The sequence below is a fragment of the Ambystoma mexicanum genome, chromosome 6q (assembly GCF_040938575.1).
Source record: "Ambystoma mexicanum isolate Mex_15411 chromosome 6q, UKY_AmexF1_1, whole genome shotgun sequence".
NCBI classification, from domain to species: Eukaryota; Metazoa; Chordata; class Amphibia; order Caudata; family Ambystomatidae; genus Ambystoma; species Ambystoma mexicanum.
In genome coordinates this window covers 447,967,910-447,989,363 of record NC_090937.1, presented here as the reverse complement: position 1 = coordinate 447,989,363, position 21,454 = coordinate 447,967,910, and the positions used below count along the sequence as shown (strand labels likewise).

General features: G+C 47.3%; 1 protein-coding gene across 1 annotated transcript in view; it reads right to left on the bottom strand.

Annotated features, from left to right (window-relative positions):
- LOC138516098 (bifunctional 3'-phosphoadenosine 5'-phosphosulfate synthase 1) overlaps positions 1-21,454 on the bottom strand; it is a 507,726-nt gene that overhangs the window by 367,689 nt on the left and 118,583 nt on the right. Inside the window, exon 4 of the mRNA XM_069630925.1 lies at positions 1,569-1,707. Within this exon, the coding sequence (XP_069487026.1) occupies positions 1,569-1,707 (139 nt within the window). The remainder of the gene's footprint in view (positions 1-1,568; positions 1,708-21,454) is intronic.

Here is a 21,454-nt window from a genome sequence, read left to right as displayed (position 1 = left end):
AGGGAACGAGGAAACAAAAGTGGGCACGCGGTGGGATAAAGAGATGGTCCCAAAAAGGGAGAGATGAATGGGTACAAACTGACGGGTGCACTCACAGATCAGGGGCACGAAAAGACAGCAAGAAAAAAAGAGTTCAAATAGAGAACGGCACAGATGGGGACAAACAGAGAAAAAGACAAATGGTGAGATGGGGGGGGGGGGACACGTACCCAAAGGGACACAGCTAAAAGGCGAGTGACCGTAAGAGCACGAGCATGAGTGGTAGAAGATAAAAGAGGGAGGCCCGGGCTAGAAGAAAAGAGAACTGCGACTCAGACAAGAAAACAGTGAAGGGAGAGAATACAATACACAAAGGAAGTGCGAAGCTGAAATTCTGGGAATGTGAAAGAGAATCCAAGTTTGTAATGAAGTGAAGCGATATTCCCAAAGAGCGAGGCAAAAGGTCAAAAAGGGACTAGGAGAAAAGAAGGTCAAAAAGGTACTAGGAGAAAAGGTTGCAAGGCGAGCATGGCTCTGAATATGTAACCAAAGTGATGCGCCCGGATGCCCTCGGACCAGGTGCGCTATATAAATAAATAAAATACAAAATACAAAAGCGGTAGAGATAATCGCATGCAGCCAAAGAGAAAACGCATTAAAGACAAGGTGAAAGAGAGACAACTCGAGCCCAGAACTGAGAAACAGTTCACAACATATATGCGGGTGAAAAAAGGGAGAAAGCGTGATTGGCAGGGTGAGAAATGAGTCCTGCAAGAGCATGTGTGAAAGCTAGCCAAAGAAAGAGCGAGGTGAAAAGAGTACGCAAACAGAAAGGAAAACTTCCCAAGCAAAGAAGGTGCCTGGGATAGAAGGAGAAGCTTGGAAACTCACAGAAAGAATGGTGGAGCACACGGCCCAGAGAAAAGGGAAAGGGGAGACCTATACAGAGAAAGGTTAAGGAGACATCCCACCAGGGGCTTTATTACAGAATCTGAGTTGCAGTACAAAGTGCGTCATACACAAAGAAATCCTTTGGAGCTTACAGAACGCAAGAGTGTGCGTCGTACAAACTTTGCAGGCAAAAGTCATACCGATCATGATTGAGGAGTACCTGCATTTTCCCCCCATTTCAGTCAGCGAATGAAAGTCAAACACTGTAGATCAAAGAAATTAGCACTTTTAAAAAGACACCACATACTTTCCAGAATAAGAAAAAAATAAAACCCAAATAGTTTTCACTTTCTAAAGTCTAGTTTGCCTAGGTTGTCACTTTTATATTTTAAAGTTTATAAATAATAAAGTGGCACCACTAAAAATCAGTGCTTCAAAAACAGTACTTGCTGTCAAGAACTGATAATGCTTTAGAAGGCCTTGCAAAATGACAGTGGAGGAAAAGAAGTGACCAGGCTGTGTGTCAGACCATCTAGATGAGCATTGGGCAGTGCACATTTATTTTAATCTAAAACAGATGCATGGAGTGAATGGGAGAAATGCAGAGTTGGGCACTTATCCAGTGAATGCAATGTGGACCTTGTGGCATTTTCTGGGCACACATGCTGTGGCAGCAGGCACTCGATGTTGAGGCTTACCTTTGATTTCTCCAGCTCTGGCTTTCTTGTAGAGCCCCTTCACATCTCTCTGTTCACAAACATGTAGGGGCGCATCCACAAACACTTCAAAGAAAGGCAAGCCTGCAGCCTCATGGATTTTCCTGGCATTATTACGATCCTAGGAGAGACAGATACACTGCATGAGATTAGCAAGACGACGATCCTTAAGGTGGCCTCACTTATGGCACGGGCAGCAAATGTAAGCCAAATAGTACAAATCAAGTCCTGTTTGTTTTCAGAAGCCCAAATAAATGTAAACCTCCCCATGCTAGGGGTTCGGGGATTCGGAGGAGGGAGGGGAGATATTCCAGTCATTCCCCCAGATATAAACTGAGGATTTGGCTGGGAGTGTAGGCATGTTCAAAAGAAAGAAGCTTTTGCCCGGATTGCTATTTCAGGCTTTGCTACGATATCATTTCAAAAGTGGTACCTGTGGCTGTTGAGATGGATTTCTAGAACCTGGCAGATTTTAGGAGGCCACCGTCGTTATAGTGAACTCAGGAACTTTGAGAGGTTAGCCAAAACCCAATCAGGTAGCAGTATAGAGCAGTCAAGGCTATTCTCAGGAGAGAATGAGTTGGGTCAGGGGTCCACAATGTGTCCACACAGTGAAGCATACAATAATTCATTTAGACAGTTAAGTACATAAGTACTATATTTATTCTAGGCCCAAAAACACACTAGAAAATGAAACAAGCAGGTGATCACATTGCACAACACTCAATTATAAACATATATACGGTCAGCATAGGTTCTTATGAATGCATTCAATAACTTAATAAGCAAAGGAAGGTAAGCAAGTGATGCAGTAAGATGGAACCAAGTCGCAAAAAACATGCCCCAGCTTTTGAAGTCCAAGCCCTATGAAGAGTTGGGCCTTGTGCCCAAAAGTCACAATGTTTCTCCCCAGAAAGTGTCTATGTTAGGTTAGATGTTTATATAAATGCTAAATCCCCCTCCCCTGTGAGACCCCCAACACTTTCTGCTGGACTGGTGGATTATTTTGCTATTTTCCTGAGTGAATGGGAACCTTTTCCCCCCCACTCACCCTTTCTTTTACTCTTTTCACAGAAGTCATTTTTGTGGCTCTCTATACTTTATTTTTTGGAATCCTACTTTCCTATACATTTTTAGGCAACTACATTTTTATTATTGCAGCACAGCACTTTCTTTGCAGTGTTGCTGGGGAGTCTCTTGGGCTTCCATTTTTATTTTCTCTTGGGATCCTTGTGTGAACTACTGTTCCCAAGGGTAGAAGTAAACATTTGATCTTTTCACCAACCCCCATTGTGAGATCAGCACCCCCACCTCATGTGGAGTGCTGAGGGGTTACATAGTATCCCCTTTCTCACTGCTCCTGTAATTTTCTGTTACAGTGACAAGCAAGTGGACGTGTGCTACAGTCTCTTCTATGATTTTTACTCGCAGACTGTCAACACAGCTGCGGTAATGCACAGAAGGGTCACCATTCATCTAGAATGGTGGCTGCATTCTTTTTTTCCACCATTTTTAGTGTGCTTCTCTTTTCTTGGTTTCTCTGCCGTCCTGGAAGAGGGAGGTCCTGGTTTGGTCTTCAGCGGGAACCCTTTGTGTAGCCCACCGAGGCTCGAGAGGGTCTTTTAACACAGGAAACGAGGGAGGAGTACAAAACTCTGCAGCCCTTTGTCTTCTGGCATGCCTGCCTGGAACCAGTCCTAACTGGGAGGCATGAATGCAGCATGTGTGCAAATTGATTGGGTACCTGGATAAATGGCCTGGATCTTTAAGATGAAGACAAGTCGACCACTGAGCTCAATCCGATGAGGAACAAGAGAAGACAGCTGTAGCAGAGACCAGAGATGCCTGCTGTGTAACCGCTGCCTGTGCCGACCCCTTCTTCCATTCGATGGCGGAGCCCCGAAGATAACAACTCCAACCCTTCGACTGGTGGGAGCAATAAGTCTTAGAAAGGCCTGCATTTCTAGAAACCTCTGCCTTTGTTCGCACATCTTGATCTTCCCGCTGCAGTTGGCACCAGGCGTCCTTTACAGGTTCTCCGCTGCAGTAAATCATTTTGCGGCAATCCAGCTGGCAAAGGAGCCGCCCCCATTGAACACACTGCTTGCCACGTTCGCAATAAAACTCTGAGGTCACCAAAGGAACATTGCATGCTGTACAGAGCCCAGGCGCACACGCTAAATGTCTAGTCAGTCATATAGCTTGTGACCATGCTGCTCTACCTGTGCCCATTGACCCATGCATGCCTAATCATGTTGCTGGACTGCCTGTGCCCATTGACCCATGTATGCCTAATCATGTTGCTGCACTGCCTGTGCCCATTGACCCATGTATGCCCAATCATCTTGATTGCACTGATCCTGCCTCCACAGAAACTATTACTGAGCCACATTATATTTCTGTGCTATCACAGGTCACTCCCTAGCCTTCACCACACACCAGCACACAGCATTCTGACCTTACCTTAAAATGCGCACTGGTTAATGCACGCTCCATACCTGCCCATCCCCTTGACATTCACAACCTTATCATCAAAGACAACCTCGACATCCTTGTAGTCACTGAGACTTGGCTAAATGAAAGCTCAGGCCCTGCCCTTTCATTAGCCATCCCCGCAGATTACGCTATCTTCAGGAAAGACCGTACCAACCAGAGAGGTGGGGGTGTCGCCCTCATAGCCAGGGAATCCCTCAGCATCAGGGAAGCACCAGGACAGCTTGGACACAACTGTGACTACCTCCCATCCAAAATCAACCTATCCCACAACTGCACCTTCAGCATGCACATTGTATATCTACCTCCTGGCCCATGTACCGACATCCAAGACCCTCTCATCCACTCCCTGTTGGATAATATCAAAAAGACCTCCCAAATCGTTCTCCTGGGCGATCTAAACCTGGGCCTCAACAACCCCAAGGATCACTATGCCAAAGCCCTCAACAAAGCTCTAACCACCCTAGGTTTTGCACCAACCATCACTGAACCCACTCACATTAAAGGACGCACTCTGGATTGGATCAACCAGCACAATTGCTCCATTCTAATCACCGCCAATACCCCTATTCCCTGGTCCGATCACCACTATATCCAGTTCAATATCGCAGCTAAGAAAAAGCATTCGATCCCCATCACCCTATGTCCAGCAGCACTCGCCAGGAGCTCACGCAAACTTACAGTGGAAAATCTGGCACCATTTCTAATGGTGCCCGCGCTTCAGGCGCCCTCCTCCAATTACCCAGATACTCTCGCCAGCCCCTTCAAGCACATCATTACCAAAGCAGTCAACGCCATCGCCCCTCTGGCCCCTAAGAAAGCCAAGAAAATCAAACATTCCAATACCTGGTTTTCCAATGAGCTGCTTAAACAACGCTCAGAAATACGATCTGCCCTCTCTACCTGGAAAGCCAACCCCTCAGAATCAAACAGGGAGGCCTTCAAGGCCATCTCCCAAGTCATACAAAAATAATGTCATCAAAGCCAAAGCCTTCTCATTTAACTCAAAGATTAATGACGCCAAATAAAATTCCAAAGAAATATTTTCTATCTTCAGAGAGCTGTAAAAACCTTCCACCCCTCCACCCACGCTCATCAATGATGAAAGTTGGTGTAACAGCAGTTTGCAATGTTAGACAAGCTCAACACCCTGCAGACCAAAATCATTGGCCACCAAAAAGCTCTTGAAACACCAATAGCCAGCCAGCACAGCCGAGTGCCCACCGCACCTGAACCGAACCCCCTTCCCCTTTCGACTTCAAAGATATTACAGAATCCGAGGCCATTACCCTGCTCAAATCAATTAAACCCTCTAATTGCAAGGGCGATGCCTGCCCAGCCCAACTCATTAAAGACTCTGCTCCCACCCTTGCACCTTTCCTCACAGCCTTCATTAATTCATCCTTCACGTCAGGTCTTGTTCCCAAAGATCTCAAAGAAGCCTGGGTACGTCCACTCTTAAAAAAGCCATCACTTGACCCTACCATCCCAGGGAACTATAGGCCCATCACTACGGTCCCATTCCTGCTAAAATTTCTCGACAAAGCTGCATACTTACAAGTACAAAAATACTTGGAAGAGAACCATCTCCTAGGACTGCGGCAATCAGGCTTCCGCCCACGACATGGCACTGAATCGGCCCTCCTTGACCTAAAGAACCAAATGGACGACCTTCGAGACATAGGCAAACCGGCACCACTCCTGCTCCTGGACTTCTCAGCCGCGTTCGACTTGGTGAACCACAACACCCTTTGCCGCCATCTCACCTGTGCTGCTAACTTCTCCCCCAAAGCCTGTGACTGGATTACTTCCTTTCTCCAAGACAGGGCTATGAAAGTCTTCTCCGACTCAGCCTCCGCCATCCCCAGCCTCATCAAATGTGGAGTCCCACAAGGGGCCTGCATAGCACCAACGCTATATAACCTCTTCACTAGGCCTCTGTTTTGCATCCTGGACTCCTTGGGCATCTCATACACTAATTATGTGGATAACACACAGGTGCTAATCCCACTCACAGGAGACTATAAAACTGACATGTCTAATCTCACTGCTATCTACTCGATCATCCAATCCTGGATGGTGGACAATTGGCTGTGCCTGAATAGCAAAAAAACTTAACTCTTACTTATCGGTACACCCACTACCCTGGTACTCCTCTTTCACTATTGACAACACACCCATCAAGGTTTCCAACAATGTTAAAACACTTGGCGTCTACCTAGACTCAAACCTCACCATGGACAGACAAGTGAATTCTATTGCCACCTCATCAGCCTACTACGCTAAAATTATTAACGCAGCCAGACCATTCCTATCACGACAGAACTGTCTCACCATTGCCAGAGCCATTATTGGCTCCAGACTCGACTACTGCAACGCCCTCCTATCTGGGACCTCTTGCAAAAACCTTGCTAAACTACAACTGGCTCAAAAGAATGCCCTCAGGGCAGCCACTGGGACTTCAAGGAAAGACCACATCTCTGAAATCAGGAGACAGGTCCACTGGCTCCTTGCCAAACAGAATTATTTTCAAAACACTATCCTTGGCACACAAATGCCTCCATGATGCTGCTCCTCCATACCTTGTCCAAAGAATTGTCAAACACACCACCACAAGACCTCTCAGAGAGGGGTACTCCAACCTTATCCTTGTACCTAAAACCAAAAAGTCCCTGCAGGCGGATCCAGCTTTCCCACGATAGCCGCCACACAATGGAATGCCCTTCCACCCAACCCAAGAATGATTGAGTCTCACCAAGCCTTCCGCAATGCAATCAAAACAAAACTCTTCATCTAATGCCACCCAATTGCTTTCTTATGTCTGACTAAACTCTGTATGTATTACTGCTGACTATGTACCTGCAACTAAGAGACCTTACGGTCACATGTAACCTTCCTACTGAAAAATGTTTTATACCCCTCATGTAACAGCGCCACGATGCCTCTGGGCTGCAGGTGCGCTATACAAATGCAAATAAATAAATACATTTCGAGCCAACCCACGACAAGACGTGATCTTCCTGGGCTGCAAACCGCCAATACCCTGGGAACTTGAGGCTGAGTGCTGTGCAATGTCTTCCCATGAACGAATTTTGCAGAAACTTCAGTCGACTCCTGCTGGACCTCCAGAAGCAAGATGCCATCCCTCGAAGTCCCCTCGCCAGAGTGCTGGACCGCGATAGCGAGGCAAATCGATCAGACAACAACCGTTCTGCATCTGGTACCTTGAAAAGGGTGCCAGATCCACAGAGCCATGAGAAGCACCTAAGAATCCTCTGCTGGGAGCCTTTCCTCAACTTCTGCTGCAATTTCCAATCCAGTGTCCTTTCACTCATCACCCCGAGCAAGAATCCAGAGACTGGGTCCTGTGCTGCTGCATCGTGAAGACATCAATTTGCAAGCTCTTCTTCACTGCGGAGTTACTGTGTGGCTTGAGGTAAATACTAACCCACGGTCTTGTGTGGCTAGGATGGTGATTTGCATAGGTAACAGAGTTCCACTAACTCTAAAGTCTGTTACTTGTTGGACGAGAAATCCTCTGGAACTATGACTTTCCTGCATTCCTTATGCTGACATGCCTAACATTGGCCACTAGACCCCAAGCGTCCCCCGTCTGCCTCTGAGAATGCTCACGTCCTAGATTAGGGAAGAACTTTTAAAGTACAAGGCCTCTGAAGAAAAAGCAAGTGTTCTTTCTTGCTATGTGTTAGTGCTGTAAGTGCATATTCCTGAAATAGAATAAATTACACGTGTTATAAAGTTATTACTTACCTGTGATTTGCTTACTGCCATTCTGAAAAGTATTACAAAGTTATTTACTTTCCTTGGAATTGTGTTCCACTATTCTAGGAAATAACATTGTTAGTATAACTATTATTGCTTGAAACAGAATATGTGCAACAGTTTACTACCAATACAGTGTGCTTACCTTGAATTACACACGGTAATTCAAAATGTGTAACACTGGGTTTTACTCCTTATTTATTTATTGTTTGCTTGTTGTTAGGTGCTTATACAGGAAGTAAATACTGGTTCACAAAGCACCCACAGGGCAGCAGGGAGGGGCAGGGGGATGTGAAATTAAATGCATAGGAAATATTAAATACAGCGGGTGGGGTGGGGGCGAACCAACTATGTCTTTTGAGTGTTCAGAATGTGCAAGTGCAGAAGGGAGGGGGAATGGGATAGGTGATGTGGTGGTCATGGGTGAGCAACAGGTAAAGTGCAATGTAGGGTAAGTGCGAGCCACCATGGAGGAGGGTGAACCGAGGCAAGTGCTGAGGAAGATAAAAGCTGGAGGCAATTTGGTGAGGGAGGACAGGGCACAGAGGATGCATGAGAACCCTGCACACCAAACAATCAACTGTGTGATTAGCAGAGTAGAGTGATGGGGAAGGAAGAGGTAAAGAGGAAAGTCTTGAGGAGCTTCCAGAATTTAAGAAATTCCTGCCCAAGATGAAGAGGGAGGGGGAGGCGGTTACAAAGAAAGGAGCCAACAGAGGAAACTGATCGACCACCTGCCCCCCGTTGAACAAAACGCTTTACACAAAAAGAATTGGTGCCAGAGGAGTGCATGGGTCTGGAGGGAGAATAGTAAGTGAGTTGCAGATAGTGTGGTCCCCAGCCCCAGACAGCCGTATGGATGATGCAGAGGGATTTTAATTTATTCCGTGAAGCAACCGGGAGCCAGTGAAGGCTTTTTAGAGTAGGAGAGATGGAGTACCTGGGCTTGAAGCCAAGGATACGTCTCGCTGCCCTATTCTTGGTTAGCTGGAGAGGTCGCAGAGTGGAAGAGGGGAGATTCAGGAGGAGGCTGTTGCAGTAGCCAAGCCTAGAGAGAACCAGGGCTCGGGTAACATTGAGCTTCTGGGGGAAAGTGAGAAAAGGTAGAATTCCTTTGAGAAGGAAGAGCTGGAAGTGGGACTTCTTGGCAGTGTCCCGAGTGCGAGGGAGGAAGGAGAGAGGGGAGTGGAAGATGACTCCACGGTTTCTGGCTTCTGAAGAGGGAACAGGGGGGGGGGAGGAGAGCAAAGGGAGGAAGGCCAGAGTGAATGGTCGAAGTCGGGAGCAGGGATCCCAATGAGAAGGATCTCCGTTTTGCTGGCATCTAGACAGAGATCATTGGTGGTGCACCAGGCCTGGATGGCAGATAGGCAATCCGGGATGAAGGAGGGTGCAAGAGGGTCAGCAGGGAGTTTGAAGAAAAGTTGTGTGTCGTCAGCATAGCACTGGAAGTTGAGGAAGAAGGGGGAGATGAGGAGTGCCATCTGAGAGGTAGATATTGTTGAGCCAAGGCGAGAGGCTAGAGCCCTGGGCGGCGCCACAGGTGGAGAAGGAAGTAGGAGAGGAGAAAGTGCACAGGATGACTTGAGAAGAGCGACCAGCAAGGAAAGAGGTCAGCCAGTCCAGTGCCCACCCTGAGATATGAAGGGTGTTGTGGAGCCTTTACATGATTATGGAGTGGTTGACCGTGTCAAATGCAGAAGAGAGATCAAGAAGGATGAGACTAGCTGGTGAATTAGAATCAAGGGATGCGAGCAGTTCTTCACAGGTGTTCAGGAGAGCAGTTTGTGCCTCTGGATGCTCCGAATCCAGATTGATGGTCGTGGAGACCACCAACTAGTTCAGTGTGAGAGTTGAATTGGGACAGGGCCAACTTCTCCAGCAGTTTCCCCAGGAAGGGGGGGTGATGGATAGGGCAGTAGTTGGCTGGACAACTAGGGTCTACTGATTATTTTTTTTAGGAGGGGCACACAAGGGATTGCTTGAGGGACGAGGGGAAGGAGCCGGTAACAAAGGAGTGGTTGCAGAGATCAGAGAGTGCAGGGGCAAGAGCCAATGTTGTTGGTTGTCCTTGATGGTTCTGGAAGAGCAAGGGGAAACGTGTTTGGATGAGACCTTCATGGCACGGACAACTCTGGTGACTTCATCAGGCGAGACCGGGGAGGAGAAAAAAAATAAAAGGGTGCAGGAGGCGGGTGAGTGGCCAAGGGAGGCACGGGGGTTAGGGATGGGTTGAGACAATGTCGAACAAGGCTGTTCAGGATGTCCTGAGTTGTGAGGTGAAGTGATTGGCAAGTGCATTGCAGAGAACCTGAGAGGGGGAGGAGGATACTGCAGAAGGGTTGGCTAGTTCCCTGCAGATATTGAAAAGTTCAGCAGTGGTGTTGGATGCGCCAGATAAATGTGGCGGAATGTGGGTCCTTTTCTTGGCACGGATAGAGACTTCGACTAGGCTTTGAGCAGGCGGAGGCCAATTTCAGAGGGTGAGCCCGACGTTTGCCACTTCCATTCCGCAGTTCTGCATTTTTGGTTCAGGTTTTAAAGTTCAGAGTCGTACCAGGTGTTGCACTTAGAGGTGGGTTTCAGGTGGATCCTCATGACTGGGGACAGAAAGTCGAGGGTGTTGGTGATGGACAGGTGGATGTTGCTCAGAGCAGTGTCGGTGGTAGAGTCTGAGTTGGGGGGAAAAGGAGAGATAAAGGTGGAAGTGAAGGCAGCAGCTGACTCGTTTCATCTGGCAGATGTTCGTGAACGAGGTTGGCAGGACTTTTGGAGGTGCGGTCACAAAGCCATAGGGACCCAGGTGGGAGGAAAGTAGAGAGTGGTCTGACCAGGCGAGAGGGGTGACCAAAGGATATGAGAGAGGGAGGTCTGCGTGGAAGAGGGCGTCCAGAGTGTGTCCAGCAAAGTGGGTTGGACCAGAAGGGAGAATGGAGAGAGATGGGGAGGTGCAGAGGTCAACGAAAAGATTAGGTGCTATGCCAGGGGAGTTCAATTGGATAAAGACACTCAGGAGCAGCAGGTTGGAGGAGGTAGAAAGTAAGGCAGGGCAGAAATCAGCCCATTCAGAGAGGAACAGGGAGGTAGCGCCTGGAGGCCGGTAAATGATGGCCGTGGTCAGGATGGAGGAGGGAGAGATGACCAAAACAGGCTCTCAAAGGAAGATTAAAGCTGAGTGGGTAGGATGGAGGAGGGAACCCCAGTCTGGGAAGATAAAGGTAAACCCACGCCAGTACGGCAAGGTCATGGCTTGGAGATGATCTTGATGCCATTGTGCAGGAGAGAGTTAAAAGGTAGTGACTGAGCTTGAATTGAACCATGTTTCAATAAGGGCAAGAATGTCAAGGTCAGGGTCTTCAAGAAGGAGGCAGATGTCAGCAGAGTGTTTGTTGGCTGAGCGGGTGTCAAGAGTCGAAAGGTGGAGAAGGTTTTCTGAGGTAGAATACAGGGGCGTGGTACTTCAGTCAGAGGGGAGGGGATCAGAGGGTGAAGTACGGGGGAGAGGCTGGGGAAGGAAGAAAGTTAATTAGGGATGGAAGGATCCTGTCAAAAAGTAGGTGGTTGGCCGGAGGACCCTGAACAAGAATAGTGCCAGTGTGGTAGACATTAATGATGCAGCGTGAAGAGAAGAAACTGCCAACTGCTTTTTCGGTCCAGATTTCGAGAGAGAAGTAGGGTAGGTGATAGTGTAGCAGTTAGAAAAGATGGGAGAGATGGTGAGCACCATCTCGGTGGTAGAGTATAGATGCGAGAAGGAAAAGGAAAGGAGAGGGAGTGTGGGGGCCTTACTCACAGATGGCCTACTAGTCCAGGATGGTGCACGCAATGCAGCAAACAACCAGAATGCAAGAAGTCAAGCAGGTACAATGCAATGCATAAAGGTTTGAAAGTAGAATTCAAACCCACCTAGATTCGAATTTTTTTAAAAACACAAGGCGGCCAAAGGCATCGATTATCATGTAATATATAGCCTATCCGCACACCTCGACTGATAGATTTGGTTGTGGTGATATACACAGAAGAAGACACCGTTCAATGGGGGGGAGGAGTGACGGAGAGAAGGTAAAGTAATTGTATTAGGAAGTGACATGGGTGGATGGGGGGAAATGTTACAGTTATCACATTTCAAGTTATGTTTGTTCATTTTGTTGATGCCCATTATAGAAATCCAAATAAAAAAAAAAATACACAAATCTATGTAATGCAGACAGGCTGGACTGTAATGCAAACCCACCTTGAAACGAAATTTACTTTCCCTTTCAAAAAAAGAAAAACAAAAAAAAGATACGGTACAATGCAATCTAGAGAACAGAATGTGAAAGCAAGTCAAATGCAGTGCACACAGAGATGAGATGTTAAATGATATTTCAGAACGCACACCAGTGTGTTTTGACAAAGGGAGCACTACCATGGAGAAAGGCAGCAATAAGAAAAGTCGAAGTTGAAAGCAGGAGAAAGCAATATGAAGTTCAATATGAAGTTCAGGCATCACTCACGTATTACCACCAGGGGGGGACCTGAGAAGATGATGTCCATGTTAAAGGTTAAAGTCAGGAATGCACCATTTCCTGCAATATAATGTGTTGTGCAATAATCAGGAAGCCCACAAGCCCAACCAGGTACAGACAGGCACAGACAGGGCCTTAGATGAGGGTCTTTGGAGATGGGCCGGCTGCTTGATAGGCTGAAATAAAGCCAGCCCGGGTCCAATTTAAACGTGGGAGGCGGGATCTGGCAGCAAGCAAGGTGCCTTACTGTGAGGCACTGAAGGAGGCGGCCATGATGGAATTGCTGCATGGAGCACCAAACACCATTGCCATACTGTCATGTCTCGCTGGCGCCGCGGCTCCCTTTGGCGGCGCTGGAGAATGCGGACTTTGTCCTGGTTTCATTCTCCCAGCATGGCTCCTGTTACTACGGGTAGCGTTGCAGTGTTCCCGTCTTCAGTCAGACGTCCTCTGACGTCACCGCGCTGTTCCAAGGATACCGGATATGGTGCAGCAGAACCACAGCTCAGCGCGTCGCTTCTCTCCTCAGACGCTCCGTAAGTTCGCAGCTAGGGTGCATGTTACCTACATCCTTGTCCTTAAGCTTACCTTTTCTCTTTACCTACCTATCTACATATCTACAGACTTGTGTCCGTATCCAGCCTCCCTCTCCCGACCTCCGAGACTCCTCGAGACTCCTCCTCCATCCAACTCGCTCGGTACTGCTCTTTTCTCACTTCTGTCTGTCTTCTCCATGATTATATCCCAGCTCATACCCTGTTTTGTTTAAATTAGAATACAGAAGCAGACAGAGTCCTGCAAATAGAATCCTTCCCACGTTGAAGATCGACGTACCGAGGACGATTGGATCCATCTCCGTTCCGGCAGGGTTTTCTCCCCCAGGAGGGTTTCCCTGGGATCCCTTACACCACCACTTGTTTCCTATTCAGGAGAGGGGAGGTGTCAGGGTCCCTAGGGGGCTCCCCAACTGCCTCGTTGATTGCTGCACCATAAGGTTAGTGTTTGAAAACCTTACAGCAAGCGACGCCCGTAAAAGAGAAATCTAATTATGACAACGCTGCAAGCAGCGTTAGACCAGGTGCAGCAGTTAACGACTGTGGTACAAGGTTTGTCCCATGAGGTACAAGCCTTGAAACATGAAAACGCTTATCTGAAACAGCAAATGTTAGTGAGGCCTCCCACAAGTTCGGAAATCCCTCCGGGTCCATTACCAGGAGGGAAATATGACGGGAATCCTCAATCACTAAGGGAATTTCTGGACGCATGCACAGTGCAATTTGCATTCAAAACATCTTTTTTCCCCTCAGATAGAGATAGAGTAGGATATATGATTACCCATCTAACAGGACCTGCTCTAGCCTGGGCCACCCCTATTGTAACTTCTAATAACGCCATTCTTGATTCAGTGCCCGCTTTTACTGCCAGCCTGAAGGCTATGTTTTCAAGAAAAGAGTATCATGTCTCCACTCAGGAGAAACTGCTAGACATCAAGCAAGGATCCTTAGGTATTCTAGAATACATCACTCGATTCAAACAAATGGCGGCCGGCACCTCGTGGGCTGATGACGCTCTGATAACTTTGTTCAGAAGGGGGCTTCATGAAGAGTTAAAAGACGAACTCGCGCGGGTTTCTAGACCCAGTACTCTTGCGGAATTGGTCTCCCTCACCATGCAGTTAGACTATCGGCTACAAGAACGACAAGCGGAAAGGAAGAAAGGGAGAAGTCACCGCTTTGGGCCAGACATAGTTTCAGTTCCCAAAACCACTAATTCAGATGAACCTATGCAAGTGGGGATTACTCGGGGACCTCTTACTCCAGAGGAACGGGCTCGCAGGAAAAGCCAAGGGCTATGTATGTACTGCGGCTCTTCCTCTCATACAGTACAAGATTGCCCTATTGCTCCTCTTAGACGGCAATCACGTTCGGGAAACGCCAGACCCCAACCGCAAAGGGAACAACGGTCGGGGCAACGGGTGCTGATTCCCACTCTCCAACCCTGATTCCTCCATCATTGGACATGGTAGTTTTACGGGTCTCTCTTTCCTTACCAGATAGAACCGTAGTAACGGTACCCGCCTTGATAGATTGCGGTGCAGCGGGATTGTTCATAGACGATATGTGGGCTAAATCACAGAATTTACCTCGCTCTCCCAAAGCCTTTGCCATACCAGTTGAAGGGGTGGATGGCACGCCTCTAGTTTCAGGACCTATACGGGAACAAACGTTCGCCTTAAAGATGTCTATCGGTTCCCACAGAGAAGAGATCATATTCGACATTATTAAGGCCGCCCACTATCCCGTTATTTTGGGGTTACCCTGGTTAAAGCTACACAATCCCTTCATAAATTGGTCAGCTGGTTCTATTTTCTTGGGGTCAGAACACTGTGTTCAACACTGTCTTGCAGTCGGCTCTATAGGGTTCTCTACTCCTCCTTCACCTCCTGACAGATCCCATAAAATAGTGGACCAGATCAGTCTTCTCCCTCCCGAATATGAGGAGTTCCAAGACATTTTTTCTTCTCCTCAGTTCTCGGACCTTCCGCCTCATAGAAGAGACGATTGTTCGATTCGACTTGTATCTTCACAACCCATACCCTTCGGTAAAATGTACATCCTTTCGGAGAAAGAAAAATCGGTCTTAAGACAGTATCTGGATACCAACCTCAAGAACGGTCTGATAACGGAATCAATCTCTCCTGCAGGGGCATCATTGTTTTTCATAGCGAAGAAGGACACAGACGAATTAAGGCCCTGCATAGATTATCGGGGTCTTAACAAAATCACCATTCCGGATCGTTATCCTATGCCGCTCATCCCTGATATTCTGGAGGCCGTAAAGGGAGCCACCATCTACACTAAACTAGATCTTAGAGGAGCCTATCACCTCATCAGGATTAGGGAAGGGGATGAGTGGAAAACAGCCTTTCGCACCCCTTTTGGTCATTTCGAGTACCGGGTGATGCCCTTTGGTTTATCAAATGCTCCTGCTGTTTTCCAGAGATTTATCGACCATATATTTTCTGATCTCCTTCTCCACACAACGGTTATATATCTCGATGACATCCTGGTGTACTCCAAGGACCCAAAGGAACATCACCAACATGTGAGTCAAGTTTTACACAGATTACGGAATAACCACCTATTCTGTAAACTAGAAAAGTGCAAATTTCATCAGACTACAGTTACTTATCTAGGGTTCGTCCTATCCTCCTCTGGGATATCAATGGATCCCAGCAAAGTAACAGCAATTCTGGAGTGGTCTCCACCTCGTACCGTCAGAGAACTCCAAAGTTTTCTGGGATTCTCGAACTTTTACAGGAAGTTTATTGCAGGGTTTTCTTCTGTTGTTCTACCACTAACTAGGCTGCTTAAGAAGGGGAAGACTTTCGAATGGACAATAGAAGCTCAGTCCGCCTTTGACACTTTGAAAACCCTTTTTACGTCAGCCCCAATATTACGAACTCCAGACCAGAGTCTACCCTTTATTGTAGAAACAGACGCCTCTCACTTCGCCTTGGGAGCCGTGTTGAAACAGACTCAGGCACTTGGGTTAGAATATCCTGTGGCCTATCTTTCTAAAACCTTCTCTCCCTCGGAAATCAACTACACAGTATTAGAGAAGGAACTATTAGCCATAAAACGAGCATTTCAGGAATGGAGACATCTCCTATTGGGTTCCCAACATCCTATTGAAGTACGCACAGACCATCAAAATCTTAAAAGCCTCCAGTACGCAGAAACACGTAACAGTCGGCAAGCTAGATGGGCACATTTCTTTTCTCCCTACAACATAACATTCACAATCATTCCGGGGAACACCAATCTACAAGCCGATGCATTATCACGCAGAGATCCATCATGCAAACCTGGTTTTCAGACCGAAAAATTGTTTCCTCGAGCTACGTTTATTACTGTAGTCCAAGATTTCCTTCACTCGATTGCATCCCAAACCTGTCTCATCAAGGATTCTATCAGTCTTCAAATGGGAAAGTGGGGTCTCTCCTTTGAAGACGGATGCTATTATCAGAACCATCGAGTCTATATCCCTACTCTCCAACTCCGTACTGAAGTGCTGCATATGTGTCATGATTCTGTCATGGCCGGACATCGCGGTATAGCCAGTACCCGGGAGCTTGTTTTAAGGCATTTTTGGTGGGAAACCCTGGGTAAGGACGTGAAAAACTATGTTTCATCGTGCGTGGTTTGCCTCCAAGCCAAAACCCCTCGCAGCAAACCTTTTGGGAAATTGGCAATGGTACAAATACCTACTCGTCCCTGGCAACTGATTTCTACGGACTTCATTGTCGACTTGCCTCCGTCTACAGGTTGTACCACCATTATGGTAACGGTCGATTATTTTACCAAATTGGCCCATTTTCTGGCTTTACCCTCCATACCAACTGCCTCACAAATGGCCAGACGCTTCATCAATACCATATTTTCTCAGCATGGTCTTCCAGACAGTATAGTGTCCGATCGAGGTTCGCAGTATATCTCCCGATACTGGAAGCAGGTCTGTTCCGCTTTGGGGATTAAAAGAGCTTTAAGTTCAGGCTACCATCCTCAAACTAACGGACAGACCGAACGTTTGAATCAAACCCTGGAAACCTACCTGCGTTGCTTTGTGTCTGCGGCTCAAGATAACTGGAGGGAACTGTTACCCATGGCAGAGTTTGCCTATAACAACGCTCCTCATGCATCCATTAAGACAAGTCCATTCCACTGTACCTACGGATACCATCCCTCCTGTTCTCCTTCCTCTCTTCTCCAATCTTCGGCATTTCCAGATGCCGACGCCCTTATGGGGGACATCCAACAGGGACATCTTTTGGCCAGGACTGCTTTGCAAGAAGCTCAGGAAAGCTCCAAACGCTTTGCGGATTTGCATCGTTCACCATCACCCAAGATTACTCCGGGGGATTTGGTTTGGCTCTCGGCAAGATTCCTTCCTAGACACTTGATTCCATCTAAATTGTCCCCTAAATTCTTTGGGCCTTTCACTGTTTTAAGGTCGAAGGGCTCTCTAGCCTTTGAATTGCAACTTCCTCCATCTTGGTCTCGAATTCACCCAGTATTTCATGTGTCCCAACTCAAGCTCCATGTCCCAGATCGATTCGGTCGTTCTAAGGACTGTCCCCCACCTGTGTCAACCGAAGATGGTCCCGAATTCGAAGTCTCCGGTGTTTGTGATTCTCGTTATCATCATGGTCGACTTCAATATCTGATCCACTGGAAGGGGTATACTATAGCGGACCGTTCGTGGGAACCAGCCTCTGCTGTCCACGCACCTTTGCTTGTTCGCCGCTTTCATAGGTTGCACCCCGACAAACCCGGTGGGGGGACCCTTGGAGGGGGGCATACTGTCATGTCTCGCTGGCGCCGCGGCTCCCTTTGGCGGCGCTGGAGAATGCGGACTTTGTCCTTGTTTCATTCTCCCAGCATGGCTCCTGTTACTACGGGTAGCGTTGCAGTGTTCCCGTCTTCAGTCAGACGTCCTCTGACGTCACCGCGCTGTTCCAAGGATACCGGATATGGTGCAGCAGAACCACAGCTCAGCGCGTCGCTTCTCTCCTCAGACGCTCCGTAAGTTCGCAGCTAGGGTGCATGTTACCTACATCCTTGTCCTTAAGCTTACCTTTTCTCTTTACCTACCTATCTACATATCTACAGACTTGTGTCCGTATCCAGCCTCCCTCTCCCGACCTCCGAGACTCCTCGAGACTCCTCCTCCATCCAACTCGCTCGGTACTGCTCTTTTCTCACTTCTGTCTGTCTTCTCCATGATTATATCCCAGCTCATACCCTGTTTTGTTTAAATTAGAATACAGAAGCAGACAGAGTCCTGCAAATAGAATCCTTCCCACGTTGAAGATCGACGTACCGAGGACGATTGGATCCATCTCCGTTCCGGCAGGGTTTTCTCCCCCAGGAGGGTTTCCCTGGGATCCCTTACACCACCACTTGTTTCCTATTCAGGAGAGGGGAGGTGTCAGGGTCCCTAGGGGGCTCCCCAACTGCCTCGTTGATTGCTGCACCATAAGGTTAGTGTTTGAAAACCTTACACATACTAGCTAAATATTAACGCCGGCTGTGCAGTGCTTCATGGGCACAAGGAGTGAGGTCGAAGTACAAGTACACCCAAAACAATTTCGGATTTAGATTCTTGATTTACAAAAATTGAATAGTATACTGCCATTCTAAATGTGGTTATATACTGTGGTTTACATACCATTAGCACTGTGTTGGTTTTTATATTGCGTTTATGAATTATAATAGTTATTACCTTTCTAAAGAATTCTCTGTGTATATATTAAATAAACCATTATCTTTACAATGTATCAGTGTATAAGTGTTTTATTAGATCAGATGTATGCTACAAGTTCTTTGTACCTTCCTACAGCCCTCTGTCCCTCCTAAGATAAGACTGGCTGCTCTGTCATTGCTACTATATTAGGTGGTACAGGCCTGTACTAAGAGTTGGAGTTTCTGTACTGCCCAAGGTATAGTTTTATAAAGTCCCTAACACTGTCCTAACAGGCCAACATAGGTAAAGTTCTTGGGTTGGTGAATGTCCGAGAGAAGACGTGCAATAAAGTTACTCGTAGGCAAAAGTTTGATTCCATCTTTCAGGTACAACTGCTTTAGACGTAATGATCAAAAAGCAGTGGAATGGGAGAATATCTCAGGTTTATTCTAAGGAGAACCGTGGGGACAAATGCTTTGGTTGCCGGAGGTAGTTTTTCCTGCCGTTGGTTCCAGTGAGAGGTGCCTAGGAGCTGCAGGTGAACTGATTTTTCCGGTCGGGTCCAGGAGCTGAGCACAACGCTTTGCGATGGAGAAATTCAGGAAGCACTGATGCAGACTTCTTCAGGACACTTCACAGGACAGAGTAAGGCAAGTTCCAGTGATGGCCACCGCACACAGGTGACAGCAGGCTTCCTTCCAGTTGTGGTTGAAGACCTTCCAGAGCAGGATTCCTTGAAGCTGGGAGGCTGAAATTCAGCAGGAAGGCGACTTACACCACAGGCTGAAGACTACCGAAGTTCAGTAGCAAGCGCAGAACAGCGACAGATGTAGCGAGGTAGCCCACTGGATAGCTGGTGCAAGGAAAGTGCTCTCTTGGAACAACTTTTCCTCCATATTGTATGGACCCACAAACTTTCTACTTTTGTTTTTGCATTTTGTCCTGACATTTTGCAGTGAAGCGTTCACTGGCCTTTTGCACATATGTTATGGGGAAATTGACTAGTCCTTCAGACTGTCAGTACCATGAAACTAGGTTTCCCTTAGTCTTGTGACTTTGTTGCGTGTTTGGGTAACTTTTTTACATGCACAATGAATCATCCAATGCAGTTCAATTGAGTTTTTTTTTGTACGACCATAGGCTACATTCAAGGGATCTTTGTGTTACTTCTAAATGTGCCTAAAGACAAGCTTGTGGCAGCAGTTACTTTTTCACAATTTTTACTGTATTTTATTTTAGCTCTCTCGCGTTTACCGCATTTGGCTACTAACTGTGGCTAGTGTCCCAGCACGGCCATGCCACAAGGTTTTTCGCTTGTTCTTTGGCCATTGTGTTATTTGGCCTTCTTCCTGCCTTCTCAGGTCAGGAAATTCCTTTTAAGGCCATGCATAAAGCCTTGCTTTTTGGGGCGAGTGCAGGCCATGTGTGGTGGAAGCCAGGAAGTGAGTTGGGACGGTCTGATCCCAATCCACAAACTGGTTTCTGTGTGTCTAGAGTGCATGCATGCGTTTGCCCACAGTGGCACCCGATCGGAACGCTGCTGGGGTTTGTATGAGGGGCACTTACATTGGTTGGGCAGCATTTCTGTGCTCACCTGGACTTTAGAATAAGAAGAGGAGTCCTGCAGCCATTCCTCAGAGATCTGAAGAGGCGCCAAGTATCCGGTGTAGCTGTGCAAATTAAGGAATACTGTAGACCTGTCTTGAAGAGGCTTGGCGACCACTCCTGCTGCTGTCCCGATGGAGCCCTGTCTGGCGGCTGTTCTTAGAAGAGCCTTGTTGGTGCTTCAACACTTCGGATTGGTGGGACCAACCAGTTTCGACATCTTCTAGGTGCCCTGCAGTTGGAGTTTTCAGAAGCGTTCGTGGGCCATCCAGGGGACTGACCAACTCAATTTGGGCTACCAAGGTGGAAGCGTTACTGTTCATTATTTTGACTCGGAACTTCAGGGGTCTTCCGCTTGTGCTGCAAGTAGTCTTCCTGCGAGATTTCGGCATCCCAGTATCAGTGGGACCCCGAGATAGAAGGCTTTTTTCGACCATGACATCTGTGACGCCTGCTATCGCCGTGCATCAGTGACAATCGCCAACACCAGCTTTCCCGCATCTAGTCAATGATCATGAAGAGCTCTGCACCAGTGCCTGCTGCATTGTTCCATGAGAAGAGGTTGCTCACAGCTCGTACACCCGGCCGAAACTCATCTTGTACCCGCAGATCCTGGGCTTCTTTGACCAGAATTAACTATGGGAAAACCTACCTCTGGTGAGCCTCCTACGACCTGCCAAGTCTGAGGAAAAATTGGAGTACGGCTGGTAAGTTATAACAATACTTACCAGTACCCCTATCTCCACCCTTTAAAGTTTGTGAAGAACTTTTTTTCTTTTATAACCTATTGGCTTTGGCAACACTTGTTCCAAAAGCACTCCAAAAAAAGCTAGAAAGGCATTTTACTTACTTGTAAACTCCTTGGACAACCTTTTGGACCAATCTTCCCATCCACACAACCCTGTCCCTAGCTTTGGACACAAGGCCCCCTGTGGACTGTCAGTGCTATATCCAATTACTTAGCTTCCCTTTCAGGTATTGTGGGGGTGAAATGATTATTCTACACTGACTGTATATACGTTTGATATTAGTACTGTGTGATAATACCTTTGCCAATTCATTTTTGTTGTCTGTTATTTGGCCAATAATGAATAGTACCTGTCTAAGTGTAATCCTTGATTATGTGGACATATTGTGGATCCCTGACCCCACTCACCTCTCCTGAGACTAAGCCGTGGCCACTCTCTATGCTACCTTGATTGGTTTGGCTAAGCTCCAAGAGATTCCCCTGTT